Here is a 27,323-nt window from a genome sequence, read left to right as displayed (position 1 = left end):
AAGGACACACACGTTAAGGGGAAACTTTGTTTGCATCGGTCGTCTGGAATTGTCATTGGAAGTCTATTATCGATCTGTCCAAGGTGCTGAAATGCAGCTTGGCGCTTCGGTGCTGTTTGGAGGTGGCTACTATGGGGTTCGCTGCTGAGAGAAGTTACATTGCAGTTTATAGCGCAATGGGACGTGAAGATCTGCACTTCTAATGTGGAGGGGCTTTCCTTTGCTTCCAGTATGCGTGGCAGGATTTGACGGGATGGGCCGTTTTCTGCTGTATATAAGATCAGCTGTGCTACTGTTTTTCGGCTATTTTAACATCTGTCTGATCAGAGCAGGTAGGTCAAACATGGTCTTGTACCACTTCTTCGCCCCTGCAGTGAGTTTGCCAAGAAATGTTCTGTTTGGCCCACGACCGTGTATTTAAGTGCCAATCTTGCCTAAGGGATTCTGTAAATAAATGCAAAGGGAATAACGGTATTGGAGTATTATGCTTGGATCGGGTATGTGGTCAAGAATCGATTAAATCAAGCAATATTCTGCCGTGGTGGAAAACAGTATCAATCCGATTTCCTAAATAAAGCCTTAATCTTAATCTTAGTCTTTTTTTTTACTTATAATGAGGGCGTATCCACCTTAAAAGAGTTGCTCCGTCTAATGGTTTTTCTTTGTTTCATATCGTAGATCTGCCATTTGGCCATATCGTCAAAAAAATTAAGCGTCTGAATCTTTGTAAAAAATGTCACCCATAGCTCTTCATCTGTGCATGTGTATGTGTATATGTTGTAAAAGAAAGCAGAGGAACTACCTGACCTGGATGTGTTTTAACCCTCCAAGGATTACAGCTCCCAACGCTGCACTAAAACAAAATACTTTGATTTTTTTAAGGCGAGTACTTATTTTTCCATTTAGACAGAAATAATCCCTGCTTCCTTGTGCTTATGTAGTTCTGTCTTATAATAACATAGCATAGTTTAAACCCATACAACGTTTGTTAATGTAGCAATTTTGAAAGCTGCAAAGGATATTTAGAACCGAAAGGGATTATCGACTTGATGCGTATAACTTAAGCACATGTACACTACGGTCAGCTAAGTAATTGTGCATTTAGTATAATGCTTTTAGGGAGGAATACATATCAGAGAGTAGCCTTTCAAAAATAAGTTATACCTGTAAAATTGATTCCTTTTCAATTACAAACCTTCAAAATTATATGTTGTAGCCGAATTGCCTCATGTATCTTAAAATCTAAGATGTGAAGTGCAGCTCTGGTGCATTCTGACAGTATAATAAGAGAAGCAGTATAACAAGATTCTCCACACTGTTGCCAATTGCAGCATGTTGCATAGTTTTAGAGCAACCTAAAGTGCATGCTTGGTGGTGATGACTGGTGGTGGATGTTGTCGCATTATAATGAAGGATAAATCAATGGAGCAATACCTGTTTGTTATTTCCAATGCATTGCAGGGTGTTAAATGGCAAAGTGCAAGGTTAACAATCTAACAAGATAAGTAACATGGGTGGAAATGCAAGTGGGTGAGGGATGCAATGGAAGAGGGGTGGGACGACAATTATTTTCAAGTACTCATTGTTTCATCTTACAACTATTTTTTAAAAATACAGGCATTCAATTTATAACTATTGCGAAATATATAGCTGTAAGATATTCAAAATATGTGCTCTCATTAGAGACAAGATCTGTATTCTAAGTTGCAAGAGGTGCAACAGCATTCATCCCCTAAGTATTGATGTTTCATGGTATTCTTGCTCCCATCAGCTCACATCTCTGTGAAGAATATTTAATTGATCAAATAATGATCACACTATTTTTAATAGGAAATAAAGTATCATAATCCTTTAAAGTATCATAATCCCAAAGGATTATTTAACTACCTTCTCTTAAAATAAAACCGCGTCAAATGCTGTGGTAAATGATTGTACATGATTAAAAACTAATTGTTCATACAAATTGCAAATTAAAGGCAACCAAATATGCAAATATTTGGAATAGTGCCTTATTAATAGTTACAAGGTACTGGTTCAATGCATGTTTTTATCCAGTGTGCATGCATCAACATTTACTGCCATATTGAAAAATAATGAAGCTGTTAAATTTTCTAGGTGAAGAAGTCTTACACTTAAACAGTAAATGTTGCTGGTACAGGGCTGATCCAGGTACTTCTAATGCAAGCAACAATAGCGGCCGGGTATGAATACTGATTTGTTACTGGATGATATACATTACCTTTATAACTATCTCCGTACAAAAGGAACAATAAATTGTTAAAGATAATAAGCACTGCTAAACTGTCAATCATTTAATACATTTCATTTATCTGTAAAATTCAGAAACATTTTTTATTAAGGGTCTGCACTACAGAACTGTATGCAACACCAGCATATTTACTGAATCATGAACATCACTTTAGTTTTCAGAATGCACAGTTTATATCCATAACATCTGCAAACTAATTTTCTCTCAAATTTATGACATTTTAGAATAGAATTCAAGAAATATATTTGTTATACTTTCTTAAACTTTCTTATACTTTGTTAAACTTTCTTATAACATTTGCACAATCCCAAATCTTGAAATAAAAACATTATTTCCACCCCATTCACATCGCAATGAATCCAACACATCACTACATGGATTACTGTGAACTTCCCAGCCCAAAATAAATATTATGAATAATTAATTTTCACCACTGCATGATATAAGTTATAAACAGTAGGGACAGAATACAATTTTTATTGTCATTTGTAAAATTTATTTATTTATTTCAGTTGTAGAAATAAAAATATTATGCAGATCTATATTGAGTATTCACCGTTTCTGTGAATAAGCAATGATCATGCATTTGGCTCTGAGTGCACATTTATTTATAAATGATTAATTTTTAATCTGAGATAATATCTGTGATGCCATATGTCCTCAAAACACTAGTGGTCAAGGGAGTCAGCATAACTTTAAGCATCTGTCTGGAGCCACATTGCCATGTGATATAAACTAAATGAGCAACTTTGCTCTAGAAGTTATTAATCTTCTCCAAGTAACATCAGAGCTATTAATAAAATTTTAATATTAAGTTGAAGGGGTTGGAGGTACATCTCTCCTTAATGTCATCATGTTATATTTCTGTTTAAGTGTAAATAATTCTAGTGCAGTTTTCAATGGGTTAAGACATTAGACTAATCTACCATGGCACTGGCACGCTTTACTGCAGGTGTAGAAGCTTAGCATGATGTACACAAGCGCAATTACTCCTTCCTTAATGTTAACATGTTTTTTTCTATAATAAATCTGTATGAAATAACAGTGGAATGCTATCACAATAGAGGGCTGTCATTGTTATGATCTTTACCAGGCTGTATTATAGTATTCAAATGAATTATCCAATCACAGTGTATTGTTTTAATTGACTAATAGCACTCACAATATTTATGCCTGATGATTAGTGTTAAAGACAATAAGGTAATAATAACAATAGCTACAAATTTTAAATTGTAAGAGGATTAATTTAGCATGAAATTTGTTTAAACTCATTTGAATAATTCTATCTTTGAATTGCAGTTGTTGGCTATTGTATTGTTTAATGTGAATTTCAATTGTACAATGTCAATGGAAGCCAACCAGCCAACCAGCATAAAAACATTGTAGATTAGGGTTGTGTATCTGTCAAATAAACAATCAGCGGTGCAGCACATTGAGAACCACCTCTTAAAGCCGTAGAATACTTATTCCAAACAGCTTAAATTCACTTAGCACATGTGCTGTAACTAGCATTTTGATCCTTACCCTGCTGAATAAATAAAAGTAGCTAACAAATGATGTGACTAGCTCTTTAACCAATGCTTTAACCAATGCTGTGTTGAATAAATGGAAATTTCATATATTGTAGTTAGTGTGTAAACCATTGCTCTGAAGAGTAGTAGCTCCATAAATGCATGTTTTTCTCTGTTAACTCATTTTAGTGAAAAGGCAGACCTGAATATACCACAATGGGAATGGAGTTTAAAAGCTAAGTAAATCAGTAATTCAGGCTGATTTTGAAGTGTGACCTGACAATTAATCGAGTAAAATGAAATAATATAATTATGTTAATAAATAGATTAAAATATACACAATTTTTAAAAGAAAATAAGCAAAATGGACAATGTCAGACCATGTAATTCAATATGGCTTTATAAAAGGATTCAAGACTACTTCAGCGCTGAAAGGGTGTATGGCTGGTTTGCTTAGAGAGCACTTATGAAGGGATTTTTACATATTTAATTTGACATTTATTTATTCAAGAAATGTGTAATGATGGACTTTATCCATTCAATTGTATGTTTAATACAGAACTTTCTGTTTGGCAACGTTCTCTGCTCACTTTATATAGGTGAGAGATTTTATGCGAATAAATTTATCATGTTTTTAAAATCTATTACAATGTTGCTCCAGTAAATAGAAATCGGTAAGAAATATAAGAATAATAGGAAATAGCTGCAACATCTTAATCATTTACTCATCTTTGCTGTGAAGTTTGATGAAGCCTTTAAATGTCAAAAATATTTATTCTGTATAATACAATGATTTGGTTGATGGTGTAGAACATTGTCCTTCCATCTTACAAAACATTCAAATCCATCTCAGACAGACTGGATGAAGGTTCTACTTCTCTGATGACAGTTGGTGATTCTAAGTGTCCGTACAGTCTTTTATGTATTTTCACTACCAGTCAAAACATTCTGCTCAGATTAGCCAGTTTACTTATTCAATATCCATTTAACCAGAGTGAAACTGTAGCAATTGACTGTAACTTGGGATGTCGTAGAGAATCTGGTAACATTGAATGATCTTATTAATGTCACACCACTATAATTCAGGTGTGACAGCATATACAGCCTTAATTACACTGATGCACAGAGGTCAGGCTGACTGTAATTTGCACCAATCTGACCTCTGTTCTACAGCATAATCAATGCAAATTACAGATGCTGAGTTATAACTGAATTAAAGTCATTCAATCTCAGTTGGTTTCACACCTTGTTCCAATTTTGAACTGGTGCTAAATTAAACTGTGTGTGGCTTCCCTCCCAAATTAGCCCAGCCAAATACCGGGGCCTCACCCCCACATGACGAGCAGGAGAGTGTGGGGGATGGGATTAAATCATCAAATGCGCAAAACTCGACGCGTGTCTGTCACCGTTTTTATAGTGGCGGGTTTCGTGGCCTCCGAGGGGTGGGACACTTGATCAACATATTTAAATCAGGCTCCCACTGTGTGATTGGGAGCCCGTTTTAAAATTAACTGCTGCTGCGTGGGTTCCCAGGGGTCGGGAAACCTGGCAGTGAAAGGAGGGTGAGAGCTCCATAGGCAAGTGTCTTTTCTAGCACTCCTTGTGGGCCAGGAGGAGCAGGAGTGCTCCCCCCAGGCCCCTCAAGGAATCCTACAGCCTCCCCTCTGCCAATTGCGGCCTATTTCTCTCCCCTCCCGATTGCAGCCCTCCCCGCGCCCCTTCCAGCCACGATGTCCTCTCTTCCCCTTCCTGCCGCTATGTCTGACCTTTCTGCCACCCCCCCGCCGCCGCCGCAATGTCCTCTCTTCCCCCCCCCGCCCTCCCCCCCCCCCCCCCACCGCAATCGTCAACCTTCTATCCTCCCGATTGCTGGGGACCTTCTTCAAGGTTTCCCGGCTGCGGCCTCATGCCACTGGTTTTCCCTCCCAGCTGCTGGCCAGGCTGTCAATTTTGCCAGCAGCCAGGCGGATAACTGTTCCAAAAAATTATAATGAGGTCCTGCCATTAAATTCATCAAGGACTTGCCGGGATGTTCGGGCATTTTCAGCCTCCCCCACACCCTCCCCGCCTCCCCATAAATATCGGGGGCCAGGATTTTTAAAAAAAATCTTTATATCATTTTTAACACTATAAATTGAACACAAGATTGTAATGAGTCTAAATTTCTTTTACCCCTTTGTCTTGTTAGCCAAACACATGAATTGACTGGAGACCTCGCATGTTAAAAGTACAAGGATTCCTAATGGTTGGGTTATCGAGTAAGCTTTGTTTTATAAAAGCTAATCTGGTGCACTTTATGGTAGCATTCCTAAGTATCCAACATAAATTCCAAAAGGTTTTGTCTTGACCCTGACAAGGTAAACAAAATGTCGATAAATCTTCTATTCCACTCCCCCACAGCTGACAGCAATATTTAACATTGCACTGAGCAGCTAAAAAAGACACAGGGCCATCATCTGTAATGGTTTGATACACCATTATCTTGTTTCTTGATGCATGAGTAGCTTTCAACCAAGTGTACAGGTTACTGTAGCGAGGTAGAACTCTATGCATAGGCCTGTGCTTATGTAAAAAAAATCAAAGGAATGTTGTTATTTCAGCATCAGAAAATGGTTTTAAAATACAGCTGAGAATTAAGAGCTTATTATTTTAATCTGTTTCTGTGTGTTTTGCTTTCCCTAAATAAATATGAATTGGAATTTTTGGCCTGAATTAGATGGTTTACGTTGAGGCTTTGGAAAAGTTTCAGAAGATAGCCTCAAGATTAATGGCAATTGATACTAGCTCCATTGCTAAATTTAAATCTGAGATAGATAGCTTTTTGGCAACAAAAGGTATTAAGGGATATGGGCCAAAGGCAGGTATATGGAGTTAGATCACAGATCAGCCATGATCTTATCAAATGGCGGAGCAGGCACGAGGGGCTGAATGGCCTACTCCTGTTCCTATGTTCCAGTCTAAAGCATCTTAGTTCCCCAGATGGGCTCAAAGAGCTTGGTCTCTATACTTTAGAGAAGCATAGACTTAGGATTGATTTGATCAAGGTTTATAAGATGATGAAGGGATTAGATTGTGTTTGTGTAGACAAATAGTTTCAACAGAATAGGTCAGGGAGGACGAGGTGTCACACTCTCAAATTACGTAAGGGCAGAACTAGGTTAGATATTAGGGGGTTCTTCTTTTCCCAGAGAATAGTAGACCTGTGGAACAGGTTGCTGGCTCGTGCGGTCAATGCTGATTCGCTAAATTCTTTCAAGCGAGAGCTGAACTAGTTTCTTGCTGGGGCGGAGATCTCTTCATACAAGAGGTAGGTACCTGGTAATGTTAATCAGGGCAGGAGTGGTTGTCTGGACTAGTTTTCGATCGCCTAACGGGGTCGGTGAGAAATTATGCAGTTTTATCCCCCCTAATTTGCCTTGGTTTTTATCTGGTTTTTCGCCTCTCCTAGGAGATTACATAGCAGGGTGGGAAGCTTATATATTGTGATGCACAAGGCATCACAATGGTATAGGACAGGCTAGATGGACCTGTCTGTTATTTTTTGTATGAATGTCCGCATGTAAAAATTCGGTGAGCACCAAATTGACATAGACGATAATATTTTGATTTAGCATCAATATAAGTTTCTCTTAGTTTGATTGGACGTCATGTTCAAATTATTATATTAGTGGGGGGCACTTGTAGACCTGTTTTTTCTGCAGCAAGTTTGCAAGATAACATTACAAAATGAATGGGTTACTCTATTTCAATAGCATGTATGATTGTTAGAGCAATAATAAACTCTGTCTGCACCGAAGCAGGGAGCTAATGATGATGATGACCTGCTGATTTAGGAACTCAAGCTATAGACTTGCCCTTTAATTAATCTGACTAGCTTTAAAAAAGATAGTTTGGAAAAGCCTGGCAAAACCCATACTTGGATACTTCTAGGGCCCGATATTACCAGGGCGGCGGGTTCGCGGCGGGGGGGCGATTGGGCGCGTGGGTAACGCGCCCGGTGAAATCAGTCTGCCCTGAATGCAATCGCAGGCTGATTGGATCCACTTACCTGTTGTTCCGGGTTCCCCGCTGCTGAGCTGCGCGGCGGGTGGGCTGCGCATGCGCAGTAAGGTCTGTCAGCTGGAGGAGCCCTATTTAAAGGGGCAGTCCTCCACTGACTGATGCTGCAAGAAATAGGAAAAATTACAGCATGGAGCAGCCCAGGGGGAAGGCAGCTCCCAGGTTTAATGATGCCTCACTCCAGGTAACATTGGATGGGGTGAGGAGGAGGGGGAGGACAGAGATCTTCCCCCCGGCGGGCGGGAGGAAGCGGCCTGCCTCTGCCACCAAGAAGGCCTGGCTCGAGGTGGCAGAGGAGGTCACCTGCACCACCAACATATCGCCCACCTGCCTACAGTGCAGGAGGCGCTGCAATGACCTAAGTAGGTTAGCCAAAGTGAGTACACTTACTCATTCCCCTACACTCCGTCTGCCACATCACCACCCTCACCTCACATCTCTTTCTGCACTGCCAACACTACTCAGTCACATCACCCCTCACACCCACTCAAAGCTCATTCTCATCTTACCTGCACTTACTCACCTCACCAGTACTCATCCCGCCACTACCACTCAACCCAATCCTCATACAATCTCATGTCTCTATCTCATACTCACCCTCTCATGCATCTCTTTCACCGTCAGCCTCACTCATCCTGCCACTACCTGTGCACATATGTGATGCACTACAGGGCATGCATCACATATGTGCAGTAGGCAGCGTAAGGCAAACGTGTCGTGAGCATGAAAGGGATGCACAAGGGTGTTTGAGGGTTTGTCATGGTTTTTCCTTATATTTAATTTCTGAGCAACACACATTACATATTATATTGGCACCACTACTGTCACGTCTTTGCGAATCTTGTCTGGTTTGTGCAATAATGCCCTTTCCTGAGGATCACAATGAAGACCCACAACTGATGCCACCCATTGCTTTTTTGTGCAGACGACTGAGAGACGTCGGCAATGTCCCTGGTGGCACCCTGGAAGGATGCGGAGGAGAAGTTGTTGAGGGCAGTGGTGACTTTGACAGCGACAGGTAAGAAGATGGTGCTCGGGCCAGCCGGGAGCAGCTCGGCATGAAGGAGGCTGCAGATGTCCATGACTACATATCGAGTGACTCTGAGCCTCCGTGTGCACTGCTGCTCAGAGAGGTCCAGGAAGCTGAGACTCGGTCTGTGGACCCTGTGGCGAGGGTAGTGCCCTCTGCGAAGCATCTCTCTCTGCGGTTGCCCTCCCTCCTGCTGTGCAGGTGGATGTGTCACAGCACTGTGTTGTGGAGCTCCACGTGTCAGAGGTGGACGGCGTGGCCGGCGAGGCTGGTGATGCTGCTCGCCCTCCGAGGAGGTCATGACTGCAGCTACGGCGGCCCCCATCCGGAAGATGTACATCTGAGGGGGTCCGCAAGGTAGGTACATGTGTCTGGACACCGGGGTAAGTGTGCAAGTTGGTGAATTTTATTGTGAGGAGGAGGGTGGTGGAGGCCAAACTTTGTCCAAAGTGACATAGTGGCCTCCTGCAATGAGTGAGGGTCTCTCCCCCCCTACCTGTCAAATGGACCTTTGCAGCTGCCACAGGCTGATAGCTGCAACAGGTCCATTTGAACTGGGAGTGTTTCCCCCAGTACGGGAAACAGTCCCAGTTGTTTGTAAAATCTCAACCCTCCTGAAATATGATGTGGAGATGCCGGTGATCGACTGGGGTGGACAAATGTAAGGAATCTTACAACACCAGGTTATAGTCCAACAAATTTATTTTAAAATCACAAGCTTTCGGAGATTATCCCCTTCGTCAGGTGAATGAGTGAAAAGGTTCTCAAATCGCATATCTTATACTAGGCTGGGACAGCATCACACCAATCAAAAGGTGTCGTTGTTATTCAAACAGGCCAGTCACGGAGAACAGCACGTCCCAGTACACTGGATATACCCAAAATGGCAGAGAGAGAGAGAGAGAGAATATTAAAAAACATAATTTTTTTCCCCTTTTTCGCTGGTGGGGTTACATGTAGCGTGACATGAACCCAAGATCCCGGTTGAGGCCGTCCTCATGGGTGCGGAACTTGGCTATCAATTTCTGCTCGACGATTTTGCGTTGTCGTGTGTCTCGAAGGCCGCCTTGGAGAACGCTTACCTGAAGATCGGTGGCTGAATGTCCTTGACTGCTAAAGTGTTCCCCGACTGGGAGGGAACCCTCCTGTCTGGAGATTGTTGCGCGGTGTCCGTTCATCCGTTGTCGCAGTGTCTGCATGGTCTCGCCAATGTACCATGCTCCGGGGCATCCTTTCCTGCAACGTATGAGGTAAACAACATTGGCCGAGTCACAGGAGTATGAACCATGTACCTGGTGGGTGGTGTCCTCTCGTGTGATGGTGGTATCCGTGTCGATGATCTGGCATGTCTTGCAGAGGTTGCCGTGGCAGGGTTGTGTGGTGTCGTGGACGCTGTTCTCCTGAAAACTGGGTAACTTGCTGCGAACGATGGTCTGTTTGAGGTTGGGTGGCTGTTTAAAGGCGAGTAGTGGAGGCGTGGGGATGGCCTTAGCGAGGTGTTCGTCGTCATCGATGACATGTTGAAGGCTGCGGAGAACATGGTGTAGTTTCTCCGCTCCAGGGAAGTACTGGACGACGAAGGGTACTCTGTTGGTTGCGTCCCGTGTTTGTCTTCTGAGGAGGTCTATGCGATTCTTCGCTGTGGCCCGTCGGAACTGTCGATCGACAAGTCGAGCGTCATATCCCGTTCTTACGAGGGCGTCTTTCAGCGTCTGTAGGTGTCCATCGCGTTCCTCCTCGTCTGAGCAGATCCTGTGTATTTGTAGGGCCTGTCCATAGGGGATGGCCTCTTTGACGTGGTTGGGGTGGAAGCTGGAAAAGTGGAGCATCGTGAGGTTGTCCGTGGGCTTGCGGTAGAGTGAGGTGCTGAGGTGCCCGTCTTTGATGGAGATTTGTGTGTCCAAGAAAGAAACTGATTCTGAGGAGTAGTCCATGGTGAGTTTGATGGTGGGATGGAACTTGTTGATGTTATCGTGTAGTCTCTTCAGTGATTCTTCGCCGTGGGTCCATAGGAAGAAAATGTCGTCGATGTATCTGGTGTATAGCGTTGGTTGGAGGTCCTGTGCAGTGAAGAAGTCGTGCTCGAACTTGTGCATGAAAATGTTGGCGTATTGGGGTGCGAATTCGGTCCCCATGGCTGTTCCGTGTGTTTGGGTAAAGAACTGGTTATCGAAGGTTATCGAAGGTGAAGACATTGTGATCCAGGATGAAGCGGATGAGTTGTAGGGTGGCGTCTGGAGATTGACTGTTGTTGGTGTAAAGGAGCCAAGTTATGAGGAAATATTAGAGATGTTCAAGCTCGACAGTATAGAATGAAGATAGTTAAAGAAGCAGCCTTATAAAAGTCAGCTTTATAAAATATTAAATGATCGACATAATTGTTACAAAGTGCTATGGTTAGTAGGACCAGCAGACATAAATTAAAATTTGTGAAAAGTAAATTGAGGAAAGTAGAAAGAATTTTTTTTACTTATAAGGTGCTAACGGTTTAGGATATTTTAATAGGCATAGCAGTAGAGACAAAGGTACGTTTAATATGCAGATCAATGTGAGGCCAGGGATATGAGGGTTCTAGGGAATCAAGTTTTAATGGGGCTGATGACCTTTTCTTGTCCTTGACTGTTTATATTTTTTATTCATTATAGCAAATTAAATTATGAATTCAGGCACTGGAAATTTTAGTGCTGAGGTACTGATTTTCTGATCGTCTAGTAAAGGCCATCTCTCTACTCGCACCTGATTCTCATTATGCTCGATGGATTGAAATCTGAATCCATACTTCTCAGAGTGTTCAGCTTTAAATTAACGACATGCCTCAAACAACACTTATTCACAAAAAGCAGTACATATCCAGCTGAACCCAATCTATTTACTTAATCCAGAGTGGGTTGATAACCTCTCTCATTAACAGGGGTAAGTTAAGAACTAGACACAACTTTTCTGGTTCTTGACATACTCCTGCCAGGTAATGCACAAAAAAATCCCAAACCACAACAGCAGAGATCCTATAAGATTGTGAATTACAGGACTTCAAAAACAATGGGCTCGATATTACCAGGGCTGCGGGTTCGCGGCAGGGGGGCTATTGGGTGCGTGGGTAACGCGCCCAGTGAAATTAGTCAGCCCCCCGCGCGATCGCAGCCTAATTGGAGCCACTTACCTGTTGTTCCGGGTTCCCCACTGCTGATCTGTGTGTCGGGCGGGCTGCGCATGCGCAGTAAGCTCTGTCAGCTGGAGGAGCTCTATTTAAAGGGGCAGTCCTCCACTGACAGATGCTGCAAGAAATAGCAAAAAGTACAGCATGGAGCAGCCCAGGGGGAAGGCTGCTCCCAGTTTAATGATGCCTCACTCCAGGTATCATTAGATGGGGTGAGGAGGAGGGAGAGGACAGAGATCTTCCCCCCGGCGGGCGGGAGGAAGCGGCCTGCCTCTGCCACCAGGAAGGCCTCGCTCGAGGTGGCAAAGGAGATCACCTGCACCACCAACATATCGCCCACCTGCATACAGTGCAGGAGGTGCTGCAGTGACCTAAGTAGGTCAACCAAAGTGAGTACACTTACTCATTCCCCTACACTCCATCTGCCACATCACCGCCCCCACCCCACATCTCCTTCTGCACAGCCAACACTACTCTGTCACATCACCCCTCATACCCAATCAAAGCTCATCCTCATCTTACCTGCACTTACTCACCTCGCCAGTACTCATCCCACCACTACCACTCAACCCAATCCTCATACAATCTCATGGCTCTATCTCATACTCACCCTCTCGTGCATCTCTTTCACGCTCAGCCTCACTCAACCTTCCACTACCTGTGCTGCAGCCACAGGGCATGCATCACATATGTGCAGTAGGCAGTGAAAGGCATGTCGTGAGCATGAAGGGGATGCACAAGGGTGTTTGAGGGTTTGTCATGGTTTTTCCTTATATTTAATTTCTGAGCAACTCACATTACATATTATATTGGCACCACTACTGTCACGTCTTTGCGAATCTTGTCTGGTTTATGCAATAATGCCCTTTCCTGAGGATCACAATGAAGACCCACAACTGATGCCCCCCCCCGCACCTGTCAAATGGACCTTTGCAGCTGCCACAGGCTGATGGCTGCAACAGGTCCATTTGAACTGGGAGTGTTTCCCCCATTATGGTAAACAGTCCCAGCTGTCTATAAAATCCCACCCCTCCTCACATATTCACTTAAATCAGGTCTGTTAATGACCTGAAATACCTCAGTAAATACTTTTAAGTGGCATCCCGCTGGCTTTAATTGCCTGCGGGATTCCCACATGCGGGGGCTGCGCGCGCACGTCGGCACGTCTGTGGGGAACCCGGAGGTGGGCGGGTTGGAGCCGGGCTCCAAACCCGCTCCGGGATTCCCCGATTTTCGGAGCCCCCCCGCCAGGAATGCACCCGATAGCGGATGCTAAAATGATGCTCAATGACTGGGTTTTTATTTCTGTTTATATATTACACCATGGACAATCCAACAAATGTGCGAAAAGGTATCTGCTCTCAGCCCTTAAAAATCATACAAAACTGACAGATTGGTTGGAAAATGAATCTTAATATTTAACAGTAAAACTGAGGCCAACTTCCCAGTGAACATTTATTCACAGCAAGGCTTATTTGTAACTATTAAAATAATAGGCCAGATTTTGCTGTGAGCGGTGAACGAATGGTGCCAGCCGCTCGTTAGACTTTCTATGGGGTTTTGCATCGTTAATGAGCAGCGCAGACTGAACCAGGAAGTGTAAGTTAGAATGGTGATTTCAGTGTCAAATCAGGTACAGTAAGCGAAATAAAGAGATGGGGAGAAAGATTGGATTAAGAGACAGTTAAAGGAGACAGAAAGAAAAATTTAAAAAAACATTTTTGATTTCGGTTTTTTTTAAATGTCCAACAATAATTAAAAGCTGAAAGAATGCAACTTCACACTTGTAAAAGTTCATTTTCAGTACCAGAGTGGTTATTTGGCAGTAATTAAGACTTTCCACACCATTAAAATGATACTTAGACTTGAAATGACTTGACTTTTGTTGGCGAGTTTTGTCTGTATCTGCGATGTCAGTCCAGGGAATGCATGCTGTTCAATACATTTGAATGGCCGGCGAGATGCCGACTTCACACATCTTTTGGAGGAGCAGGGCATCTCGGACAGCAACTTCCGGATTTCCGTGTTTAGCTGCGCATGAGCGGTCGCCGGAAGTTGCTGTCCGATTTGCACATGAATAAAGGTTAGCCTCGCCGTTATTTTTACAGCAAAATCCAGCCCATTATCTTTTGTGATGGTAAAAATGTCTTATTAAAATGGGCCCCAATACAACAATTCTCGCATCAGATTGCAAATCCAAATATGATATTAATTTTTCTGTAACTGTTTCGACTGTTTCAGCATTCACTACTTCGGGTGAAGATCTGGAATAACTCCAAGTGTGGAAAAGTTCATTGATAAATATAATTTATTTTATTTCCTGAGCACAATACTTCCTAATTTGTACATGGTCAGTTCACATCTTTGATCACTTCTTTGGGCTTACGTTCTTTATAACCTTTAATTGAAATTGAAAAACAATTTTTATTGCAGCCACTGACCTGTGAGTTCAGGGAACAGATTAAATTTCTGAAAGTAGATGTCACATTGAAACACTATTAATTCTATCGGATAGAGTTCACGCTATTTTGCAGCCTTAGCTTCAGACATTTTGCTGAATCAAGCAGTATTAGCTTCCTGTACGAACTAATACAGAGGCAATTTTGTTTTTTCTAGTTGTTTTTCTCCCTTTTCAAATTACTCATCATCACACATTGTCCTCCAGCTGGGTAGGCAAGATGTTATGGATACAGGAATTCTGCCCCACTGTCAGTGCAGTCTAGGATCAGCTGTGGGGGCATAAGTTTCAACCAGAGCAAGTCAGACAGTGTTCAGTGTTAGGGTTTCCTTTCCTTTGCAGGATTTCATTAAGATTTTTAAAGAAAGGTATAAGAATCTCTTTAAGACCTTCCTTATAACCCACCTCTTTGACCAAGCTTTAAGTCACTCCTCCTTCTTTGGCTGGATGCCAATTTTTGTTTGATTACACTCCTGTGAAGCGCCTTGGGACATTTTCCTCAGTTAAAGGCGCTATAAAAATAGAAGTAGTTGTTGCATCCTCTGGTATCAATTACTCTGGCACGAGCTTCACGAATTTATTCCCCTTTTGACAGATACCCATCACTTCTCTGCATAAATTCAGGGTAATTAAAATTAATCATCATTAGCTCCCTCCCTTTCCCTAATGGACTCTTGATGTGTTCAAATAAGAACCCCATTTCCTTTTCTTTCCTTTTGACTTGATGCATTATTTAAGGATTGAGCAGAGCCTGTCGACCTGGTTCAAAGATTGGAAGTGAAATGCAGGTGCCATATTTCAGGGTTACTTGGACATTCCTTGTAAATTACTCAGGGTTCTGGCTTCTGTCTCAGTTAGACACTAACATTTAAGAGGTACCGTCATTGACAGAAGCATGGTGCTCCCATCAGTAATGGGGACTCTGCAATATAAAGTAGGAGACATCTGCAGACCCAACAGCATTACTCCCACATTTTGTGGATCTTACAAGCTGCTGTGAGCCCTTTAAATTTAAGCACAAGTAGCCAGTCAAAGGGAGATTTGCATTGCCTTCTACCCATGAATACGGGTTTAAGGGCTGCAAATGAGCCTTGATTCAGAGCAAGAGAAAAGGAAATAAGCTTAGAGATGCACAAAGGTCACTGGTCTCCATTTTTGAGCGCTACTCTCCTAGGACTTCCAATACATATGTAAAAGTGCCAAATGTCTATTTTTCTCTCTCAGATGAGACAAGATCTATATTTGTTTTAATGACAGTGGGCTGTTAGCATGACCAGTTACCAAATTGTGGGACTTATACAGCCAGTTGCAACTCCAGTGTAAGTCTGCTGTATTCACTATGAACGGCATCCCAGAAAACCTAAAAGAGGATTTTCCTGGACCCCGGCCTTTGTGAATCCAGCAGGTTTACATTGAGGTTGCCGTCTGCTGTGCAAGTCCAAAGCTTTGGGAACTGGTGGTGCAAACACCCCACTGACACCAATATAAAAGCACTGGGAGAGAATGAGTAAGCACAACAGGGAATTGTGTGACTCACAGTGCCTTTATATTTAACAACTGCTATAGGAAGCAAAAGCAAAATACTGCAGATACTGGAAATCTAAAATAAAAACAGAAAATGCTGGAAACACTCAGCAGGTCAGGCAGCATCTGTGGAGAGAGAAACAGAGTTAATATTTCAGGTCGATGACCCTTCATTATCTTCAGTAGCAGTTCAGGTCTTGGATAGTGTGGAAACTGCCCTCTTTATATTGCAGGGAGATTCCACAGCAGCTGGAACAACAAAACTGTGCATGCATAGTCCTTTCCCAAGTAGTTCATGCTGTTTCCTAACTCTGTCCTCATTTTCGGTGAGGTCCTTTCTGGGAATTATCGTTTCAACTAGCAGCTGAGGCTAATTAATCTGCTCATCTTTTCCTAATCCTATGTCAGTTTCCCAGGTATTATTATTTTATGCTTCTGTCTGATAGCTTCAAAATCAGAATTAAGTACTTTTTAGGACCACTTGCTGCCTGTTTTATTAATGCTAAATGGAGAAATGCTCAGGGTCCTCACCAGCCCCCTTCGATATGCAGTCAACCTCCTTCATGATATTATGGCAAAAGAACCAAAGGTGACATGAGGAAAAACTTTTTCACATAGTGAGTGGTTAGGATCTGGAATGCACTGCCTGAAAGGGTGGTGGAGGCAGATTCAATCATGGCTTTCAAAAGGGAACTGGATAAATACTTGAAAGGAGTTACTGCTGTAACCATTCAATGATTCTATGACTTAGCTTATAACATCATAGAATGGTTACAGCACAGAAGGAGGCCATTCGGCCCAGTGAGCCTGTGCCTGCTCTTTGTAATAGCAATCCAGTTAGTCCCATTCCCCCGCTCTTTCCCCATAGCCCTGCAAATTTTTTCCCTTCAAGAATTTATCCAATTCCTTTTTGAAAGCAGTGATTGAATCTGCTTCCATCACCCTTTCAGGCACTGCATTCCAGATCATAACTACTCGCTGCAAAAAAAGATTTTCCTCATGTCGCCTTTGGTTCTTTTTTCATTCACCTTAAGTCTGTGTCCTCTGGTTCTCGACCCTTCCGCCAATAGGAACAGTTTCTCTTTATTTACTTAATCTAAACCCTTCGTGATTTTGAACACTTCTACCAAATCTCCTCTCAACCTCCTCCACTCTAAGGAGAACAACCCCAGCACCTCCAGCCTATCCACGTAACTGAAGACCCTCATCCCTGAAACCATTCTAGTAAATCTTTTCTGCACCCTCGCTAAAGCCTTCACATTCTTCCTAAAGTGCAGTGCCCAGAATTGGACACAATACTCCAGTTGTGGCTGAACCAGTGTTTTATAAAGGTTAAACATAACTTCCTTGCTTTTGTACTCTTTGCCTCTATTTATAAAGCCCAGGATCCCGTATGCTTTTTTAACCACTTTCTCAACCTGTCCTGCCACCTTCAAAGATTTGTGCACATATGTCCCCACGTCTCTCTGTTCTGCATCCCCTTTAGAATTGTACCATTTAGTTTATATTGTTCCTCTCCTCGTTCTTCCTGCCAAAATGTATCTCTTCACACTTCTCTGCGCTAAATTTCATCTGTCACGTGTCCGCCAATTCCACCAGCCTATCTATGTCCTCTTGAAGTCTATTGCTAACCTTCTCACTGTTTACTACACTTCCAAGTTTAGTTTCATCTGCAAATTTTGAAATTGTGCTCTGTACACCCAAGTCCAAGTCATTAATATATATCAAAAGAAGCAGTGGTCCTAGTACTGACCCCTGGAGAACACCACTGTGTACCTTCCTCCAGTCCGAAAAACAACCGGTCATCACTACTCTCTGTTTCCTGTCACTGCCCCCTTTATTCCATGGGCTTCAATTTTGCTGACAAGTCTATTATGTGGAACTTTAACAAACGCCTTTTGAAAGTCCATATACACAGCATCAACCACATTGCCCTCATTAAACACGATTTGCCTTTAACAAATCCGTGCTGGCTTTCCTTTATTAATCCGCACTTGTTCAAGTGACTTAATTTTGTCCCGGATTATCATTTCTAAAAGCTTCCCCACCACCAAGGTTAAACTGACTGGCCTGTAGTTGCCGGGTTTATCCTTACACTGTTTTTTTGAACAAGGGTATAACATTTGCAATTCTCCAGTCCTCTGGCACCACCCCCATATCTAAGGAGGATTGGAAGATTATGGCCAGCATCTCTGCAATGTGCACTCTTTCTTCCCTCAGCAACCTAGGATGCATCCCATCCAGACCGGGTGACTTATCTACTTTAAGTACAGCCAACCTTTCTAGTAACTCCTCCTTTTTATCAATTTTTAGCTCATCCAGTATCTCAACAACGCCTATTTTACTGTGATTTTGGCAGCATCTTCTTCCTTGGTAAAGACAGATGAAAAGTACTCATTTAGTACCTCAGCCATGCCCTCTGCCTCCATGCATAGATCTCCTTTTAGGTCCCTAATCGGCCCCATCCCTCCACTTACTACTTGTTTACTATTTATATGCCTATAGAAGACTTTTAGATTCCCTTTTATGTTAGCCGCCAGTCTATTCTCATACTCTCTCTTTGCCTCCCTTATTTCCTTTTTCACTTCTCCTCTGTACTTTCTATATTCAGCCTGGTTCTCACTTGTATTATCAACATGACATCTGTCATACGCCCCCTTTTTCTGCTTCATTTTACTCTTTATCTCTTTCATCATCTAGGGAGCTCTAGCTTTGGTTGCCCTACCTTTCCCCCTCGTGGGAATGTACCTAGACTATACTCGAACCATCTCCTCTTTAAAGGCCGCCCATTGTTAGATTACAGTTTTGCCTGCCAATCTTTGATTCCAATTTACCCGGGGCAGATCCGTTCTCAACCCCACTGAAATTGGCCCTCCTACAATTAAGTATTTTTACTCTAGATTGCTCCTTGTCCTTCTCCATAGCTAATCTAAACATTATGATACTATGATCACTGTTCCTTAAATGTTCCCCCACTGACACTTGCTCCACTTGACCCACCGCATTCCCCAGAACCAGATCCTGCAATGTTGGGCCGGAAACATATTGATTAAGAAAGTTCTGCTGAACACACTTCAGAAATTCCTCCCCCTCTTTGCCCTTTATACTATTACTATCCCAGTCTATATTAGGATAGTTGAAGTCCCCCATTATTACTACTCTATAGTTCTTGCATCTCTCTGTAATTTCCCTGCATATTTGCTCCTCTATATCCTACCCACTAATTGGTGGCCTATAGAATACAACCAGTGGTGTAATGGCACCTCTATTGTTTCTTAACTCTAACCAAATAGATTCTGTCCTTGACCCCTCAAGGAAATCCTCTCTCTCCAGCACTCAATTGTTGACCGGAGGTCACCGGTTATGGTTGCTCGGAATCTCAGGTTACTTCAGCCCCTGGCCAACACAATATTCTCCTTAATCAATACTGCCACTCACCCACCCTCCTTTTTTCCTTTCCTATCTTTCCTGAGCACCTTGTATCCAGGAATATTTAGTACCCAATCCTGCCCCTTTTTGAGCCAAGTCTCCGTTATCGCCACTACATCATATTCCTATGTGGCTATTTGCGCCTGCAGCTCACCAACCTTATTTACCACGCTTTGTGCCTTCACACACATGCACTGTAAACCTATCTTAGACCTTGTATTCTCTCTTAGACTGATCCTACCTCAATTCCTTTAACAGCTAAACTACACAATTAACTACACCTCCTGCTCCCTACAAATACCCCTCCATCCACACATCTATGTACCCACACAACATAATTACTCATCTTGTATTAACCAGCTTAATTCGCCTTGATTCCCTTTTATTCAAAAACTTGCATTCTGTGTACTCCTATAACTCCTTGCCTCATTTCTTTGTTCATTATTCCTGTAACACCTCTACTTCTTGAAGCCTTAACTCTAAATCCCATTCCAGATTCTTCATTGATGTCTCATTATATAATTTCCTCCTTAACATTTCTTTCCTTCTCCTCCCAGAAGTATTGGCATTCTTCCAAAACGCCTCAATTTGCTGCTATATGAATTTCAATTTCTCTGAAGCATGACATATTTAGCTATTAACTTATCGATTAACATTTGCCCCCTCCCTAATTTCCATCTGCAATCTAACTCTCCTTTCAATATGACTACTGGTGTTTTAGCACATTTATTACTCAAAATTCATTGCACACCTGAACCATGCTTTCAGCTTCCTTTATTTTCTTATATTCAACAAACATTGCCCGTGACTGTTTCCATTATTCCTAAAATTATATATTTTAAAGGTGGTATTTGTAGGAGCAGAGGTCAGAGATAAAGCTGTAGCCCCAATTCTCTGATGCACAGGTGTGGTAGTCTTATAGTCTTATATAAGATAATCATCAGTAAAACTCATTTTTTTTATTCGTTCATGGGATGTGGGTGTCGCTGGCAAGGCCAGCATTTATTGCCCATCCTTAATTGCCCTTGAGAAGGTGGTGGTGAGCCGCCTTCTTGAACCACTGCAGTCCGTGTGGTGAAGGTTCTCTCACAGTACTGTGAAGAAGGGAGTTCCAGGATTTTGACCCAGCGACGATGAAGGAACAGCGATATATTTCCAAGTCGGGATGGTGTGTGACTTGTTCCCATGTGCCTGCTGCCCTTGTCCTTCTAGTGGTAGAGGCCGCGGGTTTGGCTGTCAAAATGGCAGTGTACGATAACCCAGTCATACTCATGTATGGCAGTGTAAGATAACTGACTGCCATACAACTGTTGATGTGGAGATGCCAGTGATGGACTGGGGTTGAAAATTGTAAACAATTTTACAACACCAAGTTATAGTCCAGCAATTTTATTTTAAATTCACAAGCTTTCGGAGGCTTCCTCCTTCCTCAGGTGAACGTTGTTAGAAATGAAATCCTCGAAATGAAATCACATTTATAAATCACAGAACAATGCTTGGTGATTACAGACAGTTTTTTCAACTGCCCGTTGCCAAGGCAATCAGTGTGCAGACAGACAGGTGTTACCTGCAAGGTCTCCGAATATACAAATCACCAAAAAAAAACAAACAAACAAAAAAAAAACAGAGATAGAGAGGTAGAAACATAGAAAAGACAGCAACTGACCCGTTATATTAAAAACAGATAACATTTGTTCGCTGGTGGGGTAACGTGTAGCGTGACATGAACCCAAGATCCCGGTTGAGGCCGTCCTCATGGGTGCAGAACTTGGCTATCAATTTCTGCTCGACGATTTTGCGTTGTCGTGTGTCTCGAAGGCCGCCTTGGAGTACGCTTACCCGAAGGTCGGTGGCTGAATGTCCTTGACTGCTGAAGTGTTCCCCGACTGGGAGGGAACCCTCCTGTTTGGTGATTGTTGCGCGGTGTCCGTTCATCCGTTGTCGCAGCGTCTGCATGGTCTCGCCAATGTACCATGCTCTGGGGCATCCTTTCCTGCAACGTATGAGGTAGACAACGTTGGCCGAGTCACAGGAGTATGAACCATGCACCTGGTGGGTGGTGTCCTCTCGTGTGATGGTGGTATCTGTGTCGATGATCTGGCATGTCTTGCAGAGGTTACCGTGGCAGGGTTGTGTGGTGTCGTGGACGCTGTTCTCTTGAAAGCTAGGTAATTTGATGCGAACGATGGTCTGTTTGAGGTTGGGTGGCTGTTTAAAGGCGAGTAGTGGAGGTGTGGGGATGGCCATAGCGAGGTGTTCGTCGTCATTGATGACATGTTGAAGGCTGCGGAGAACATGGCGTAGTTTCTCCGCTCCGGGGAAGTACTGGACGACAAAGGGTACTCTGTTGGTTGCGTCCCGTGTTAGTCTCCTGAGGAGGTCTATACGATTTTTCGCTGTGGCCCGTCGGAACTGTCGATCGATGAGTCGAGCGTCATATCCCATTCTTACTAGGGCGTCTTTCAGCGTCTGTAGGTGTCCATCGCGTTCCTCCTCATCTGAGCAGACCCTGTGTATTCGCAGGGCCTGTCCATAGGGGATGGCCTCTTTGATGTGGTTAGGGTGGAAGCTGGAAAAGTGGAGCATCGTGAGGTTGTCCGTGGGCTTGCGGTAGAGTGAGGTGCTGAGGTGCCCGTCTTTGATGGAGATTCGTGTGTCCAAGAAAGAAACTGATTCTGAGGAGTAGTCCATGGTGAGCTTGATGGTGGGATGGAACTTGTTGATGTTATCGTGTAGTCTATTTAGTGATTCCTCCCAAAGATACACAAAGCCAACACACCCGGACGTCCTATCGTATCAGGCAACAGAACCCTGTGTGAGAACCTCTCTGGATACATCGAGGGCATCCTGAAACCCATCGTACAGGGAACCCCCAGCTTCTGTCGCGACACTACAGACTTCCTACAAAAACTCAGTACCCACGGACCAGTTGAACCAGGAACACTTCTCACCACGATGGACGTCTCGGCACTCTACACCAGTATCCCCCACGATGATGGCATCGCTGCGACAGCATCAATACTCAACACCAACAACAGCCAATCTCCAGACGCCATCCTACAACTCATCCACTTCATCCTGGATCACAATGTCTTCACCTTCAATAACCAGTTCTTTACCCAAACACACGGAACAGCCATGGGGACCAAATTCGCACCCCAATACGCCAACATTTTCATGCACAAGTTCGAGCAGGACTTCTTCACTGCACAGGACCTCCAACCAACACTATACACCAGATACATCGACGACATTTTCTTTCAATGGACCCACGGCGAGGAATCACTAAAGAGACTACACGATAACATCAACAAGTTCCATCCCACCATCAAGCTCACCATGGACTACTCCTCAGAATCAGTTTCTTTCTTGGACACACGAATCTCCATCAAAGACGGGCACCTCAGCACCTCACTCTACCGCAAGCCCACGGACAACCTCACGATGCTCCACTTTTCCAGCTTCCACCCTAACCACGTCAAAGAGGCCATCCCCTATGGACAGGCCCTGCGAATACACAGGGTCTGCTCAGATGAGGAGGAACGCGATGGACACCTACAGACGCTGAAAGACGCCCTAGTAAGAACGGGATATGACGCTCGACTCATCGATCGACAGTTCCGACGGGCCACAGCGAAAAATCGTATAGACCTCCTCAGGAGACTAACACGGGACGCAACCAACAGAGTACCCTTTGTCGTCCAGTACTTCCCCGGAGCGGAGAAACTACGCCATGTTCTCCGCAGCCTTCAACATGTCATCAATGACGACGAACACCTCGCTATGGCCATCCCCACACCTCCACTACTCGCCTTTAAACAGCCACCCAACCTCAAACAGACCATCGTTCGCATCAAATTACCTAGCTTTCAAGAGAACAGCGTCCACGACACCACACAACCCTGCCACGGTAACCTCTGCAAGACATGCCAGATCATCGACACAGATACCACCATCACACGAGAGGACACCACCCACCAGGTGCATGGTTCATACTCCTGTGACTCGGCCAACGTTGTCTACCTCATACGTTGCAGGAAAGGATGCCCCAGAGCATGGTACATTGGCGAGACCATGCAGACGCTGCGACAACGGATGAACGGACACCGCGCAACAATCACCAAACAGGAGGGTTCCCTCCCAGTCGGGGAACACTTCAGCAGTCAAGGACATTCAGCCACCGACCTTCGGGTAAGCGTACTCCAAGGCGGCCTTCGAGACACACGACAACGCAAAATCGTCGAGCAGAAATTGATAGCCAAGTTCTGCACCCATGAGGACGGCCTCAACCGGGATCTTGGGTTCATGTCACGCTACACGTTACCCCACCAGCGAACAAATGTTATCTGTTTTTAATATAACGGGTCAGTTGCTGTCTTTTCTATGTTTCTACCTCTCTATCTCTGTTTTTTTTTTGTTTGTTTGTTTTTTTTTGGTGATTTGTATATTCGGAGACCTTGCAGGTAACACCTGTCTGTCTGCACACTGATTGCCTTGGCAACGGGCAGTTGAAAAAACTGTCTGTAATCACCAAGCATTGTTCTGTGATTTATAAATGTGATTTCATTTCGAGGATTTCATTTCTAACAACGTTCACCTGAGGAAGGAGGAAGCCTCCGAAAGCTTGTGAATTTAAAATAAAATTGCTGGACTATAACTTGGTGTTGTAAAATTGTTTACAATATACAACTGTTGATTATCAACCAGATATGCGTATGACAGTTAACTTACACTGCCATATATGGATATCCAAGGGACGTCAGCCATGTTTGTCTGCATAGTTTCACGAGTATCATTAACCTGAATTTATCCAGTAAAGTGCTGGAAGTGGACCATAAAAGAAAGGTAGCAGATATTTCAGAAATATTCGGACAGCAAGTGCAAGGAACTTAAGGATTTCTTCATCTCTAAGATAAAGTTCAACAGTTTCTGCTGCTCCCTCCTCTTCATCTTGCCCTCTGCTCCAACATCCTCCCAGTCTCCCAAACTTCAGTCGTCTTTATTTTGCAGTTTCTCTGCCATCCAGCCCCTCACTCTTTCCAAACTCATCTCTTCCATGAGACCAATCCTGTTCCCTTGATTGCATTCCAACTCCACTTCTTATCATTAACTACAACTTGGGCTCCATGGTACCTGACATTTTTAATGATTCTATTTCCAAAGACACCATTCCTCTCCCCTTATAATAATCATAATTATCATCAAAACCTGCCCTTGATCCATCCATCCTCTCTAACTATTGCCCTACTTCTAATTTTCCTTTATTCTTTATGTGTTTCAGACTACTGCGTAGATAAGCCCTAATTTCTCTCTTGGCCGGCCTCCCACCTTGCACCCTCCGTAAACTTCAGCTCATCCAAAACTCTGCTGCCCGTATCATAACTCGTACCAAGTCCCGTTCACTCATCACCCCTGTGCTCGCTGACCTTCATTGGCTCTCAGTCCAGCAACGCCTCGATTTTAAAATTCTCATCCTTGTTTTCAAATCCCTCCATGGCCTCACCTCTCCCTATCTCTGTAACCTCCTCCAGCCCTACAATCCTCTGAGATCTCTCCCCTCCTCCAATTCTGTCCTCTTACGCATTCCCGATTTTAATCGCTCCACTATTGGCGGCTGTGCCTTCATCTGCCTAAGCCCTAAGCTCTGGACTTCCCACCCTAAATCTCTCTGCCTCAACCTCTCCTCCTTTACGATGCTCCTTAAAACCTATCTCTTCGACCAAGTTTTTGGTCACCTGTCCTAATTTCTCATTATGTGGCTCAGTGTTAAATTTCATTTGATAACGCTTGTTTTACTATGTTAAAGGCGCTATATAAATGCAAGTTGTAATAGCGTAGTTGTAGTAATTCCCTATGTCCTGCAGAGTGTTTTTATTTAGCCTCATACCTTGGTAAGATATCAAAGCATTCCTAGAGAAACAAACAGAGGACATTACTTCAGCTACTAACTCTATCAATTATCTCCACTGAATCTTCATTGTCATGGGAAGGTGACCGAATAATGCTGTTTTAGGCTTTAACTGCCCAACAAATTTATTAAACAGTAATAGAATGACAGCAGTAACAAAACACTCTTTACAGTAGTTGTTGAACTTTGAACTTCCTGTATATTAGAAAAAAATAAAGAGTTCTTTCTAAAATTATGCTATAATTACTGTTTTTACATTGAGACTCTCAAATCCTTTCCTCGCCAACCACAGAAGTTGTTTGGCTGATCTAATTCTCTTCAAAGGCTCCAGGCAGACCAAAGGGTCCTAACCAAGCTTATTAATTTGAAAAGTACAGGCTGAAAAATACATCGAAATAGTGAACAGGGCTTCAACAATTTAAACTCAAAAGAGGTTGCTAATCAAACATATTTGAACAAATCACACAGATGTTTGTATTTAATTAAGTGACTTGGCCCTTCCTTTCAGACGAACCAGCAGTTTACTGTAACAAGCTGAGCTGGAAAAATTTGCTGTGTGTGAAGTTAGCTTTACCTTCCCTTCCATGAATTGTGACAGAATTGAAGAAGCCAATATTAAGCTAAATTTTAGGCACTATCACACCCAATAGTCACCTTGCCTCAGGTAATAACAAGGGCTGAAAGTTCCTTCTCTATGGCTTCAAACCTACCAGGCCATCACACACTCCTATTGCTGCTTATATTCCTCCAAACATTTAATGTTACAACAGTGGTGCTATGTTCACTAAAATACTCCTCTTTGACTAGCTCCGTAAATTACATCATTCTCTGATCACCCCTTGAACTCTGCTGGTTCCCTCCGGTGTTTCTACACCATCTTCAATTGTGTGAAATCAATGCCATGTGAAGATCAAGTAAATCATGAATATATTTGCACCTTCCCTGTTAGCAAGCAAAAAAAAACTGTTAGTGATGTGTAACAGTTCAAACTTTTCCCCCAACACTTGCTCTGGTGTTCACAGCTTGATGGCAGTTTCCATAAGCAGATCGAGTTCTTCATGAACTAAAACCTGTGTCTCTATTCATTGCCATATACAGGTTTGCATGTCCAAATGTAATGATTAACCCCCTAATCATGGTAAATAGTGGATTTCACCATATTCTCCTGACACCTTCATGGTGGCAAAATGACCAGAATATCACGGGAGTTAAAATTCAGGTAAAACCATTAGGCTAAGATCTACTCATCTAATTTTCTGAGCCTTGTTCATGCTTTTCTCGTTGGTGCTACTGGCTAGAAACACTGGGAAACTGATGGGTACATCCTTGCCTCCACTGTGCCAGAGGGTTGGATCCAAAAACTCTTTCACAGTCAATCTTCATTCACATTTGAATTAGTTTTACTCAACATAGATAATTTCATGTAACATTCCTTCCCATTGCTTCAGACCAGTAGCGATTTGACCTCTGCTGATTTATTCTCCCTCTCCCCCTTTTCTTTAAAAAGCAGAACGATGCATCTGTTGACTTAGAGTGTAAACCGGGTGTGATGGTCTGCCCGACTCCTGCATGGAGTCTCACTCCACTTCATTCCCATGTCTGGTTGGGCACTAACACCAGATTCAGGCTTCATTTACACCACAAGCAAAATTGCTTCTCACTAATGCTACAGTTGTGTAAATGTACCCAGTGAACGCAGTGAAGGAGAGTTCTATAACTCCTTTGTGTACTCTTGCTTTTTAAAGCATTTCCCTGCATTTTCTGAACATGAAATGACCTATGATCTGAGTAAAACTAATTCAAGTGTAAATGAAGATTTTTTTTTGTCTTATAAAGGGTTTATATGAGGGATAGAGAATATGAGGCTCCTAATGCATGAGATCCAGTGAACACTGTAATATTAAATTGATAAGACAGTTTAAATAGTGCATTGTTTGCATATAAAGTGCAAATCAAATATGAAAAATGAGCCACTTTC

General features: G+C 43.0%; 1 protein-coding gene across 1 annotated transcript in view; it reads left to right on the top strand.

Moving 5' to 3' along the window:
- Window positions 1–253: 253 nt before the first annotated feature.
- The window catches only part of fndc5a (fibronectin type III domain containing 5a), a 64,307-nt gene continuing 37,237 nt past the window's right edge, over window positions 254–27,323 (top strand). The window contains exon 1 of the mRNA XM_068006943.1: window positions 254–332. Within this exon, the coding sequence (XP_067863044.1) occupies window positions 254–332 (79 nt within the window). The remainder of the gene's footprint in view (window positions 333–27,323) is intronic.

The sequence above is a fragment of the Heptranchias perlo genome, chromosome 26 (assembly GCF_035084215.1).
Source record: "Heptranchias perlo isolate sHepPer1 chromosome 26, sHepPer1.hap1, whole genome shotgun sequence".
Classification (NCBI taxonomy): domain Eukaryota; kingdom Metazoa; phylum Chordata; class Chondrichthyes; order Hexanchiformes; family Hexanchidae; genus Heptranchias; species Heptranchias perlo.
This window is presented reverse-complemented; position numbering and strand designations above follow the sequence as displayed.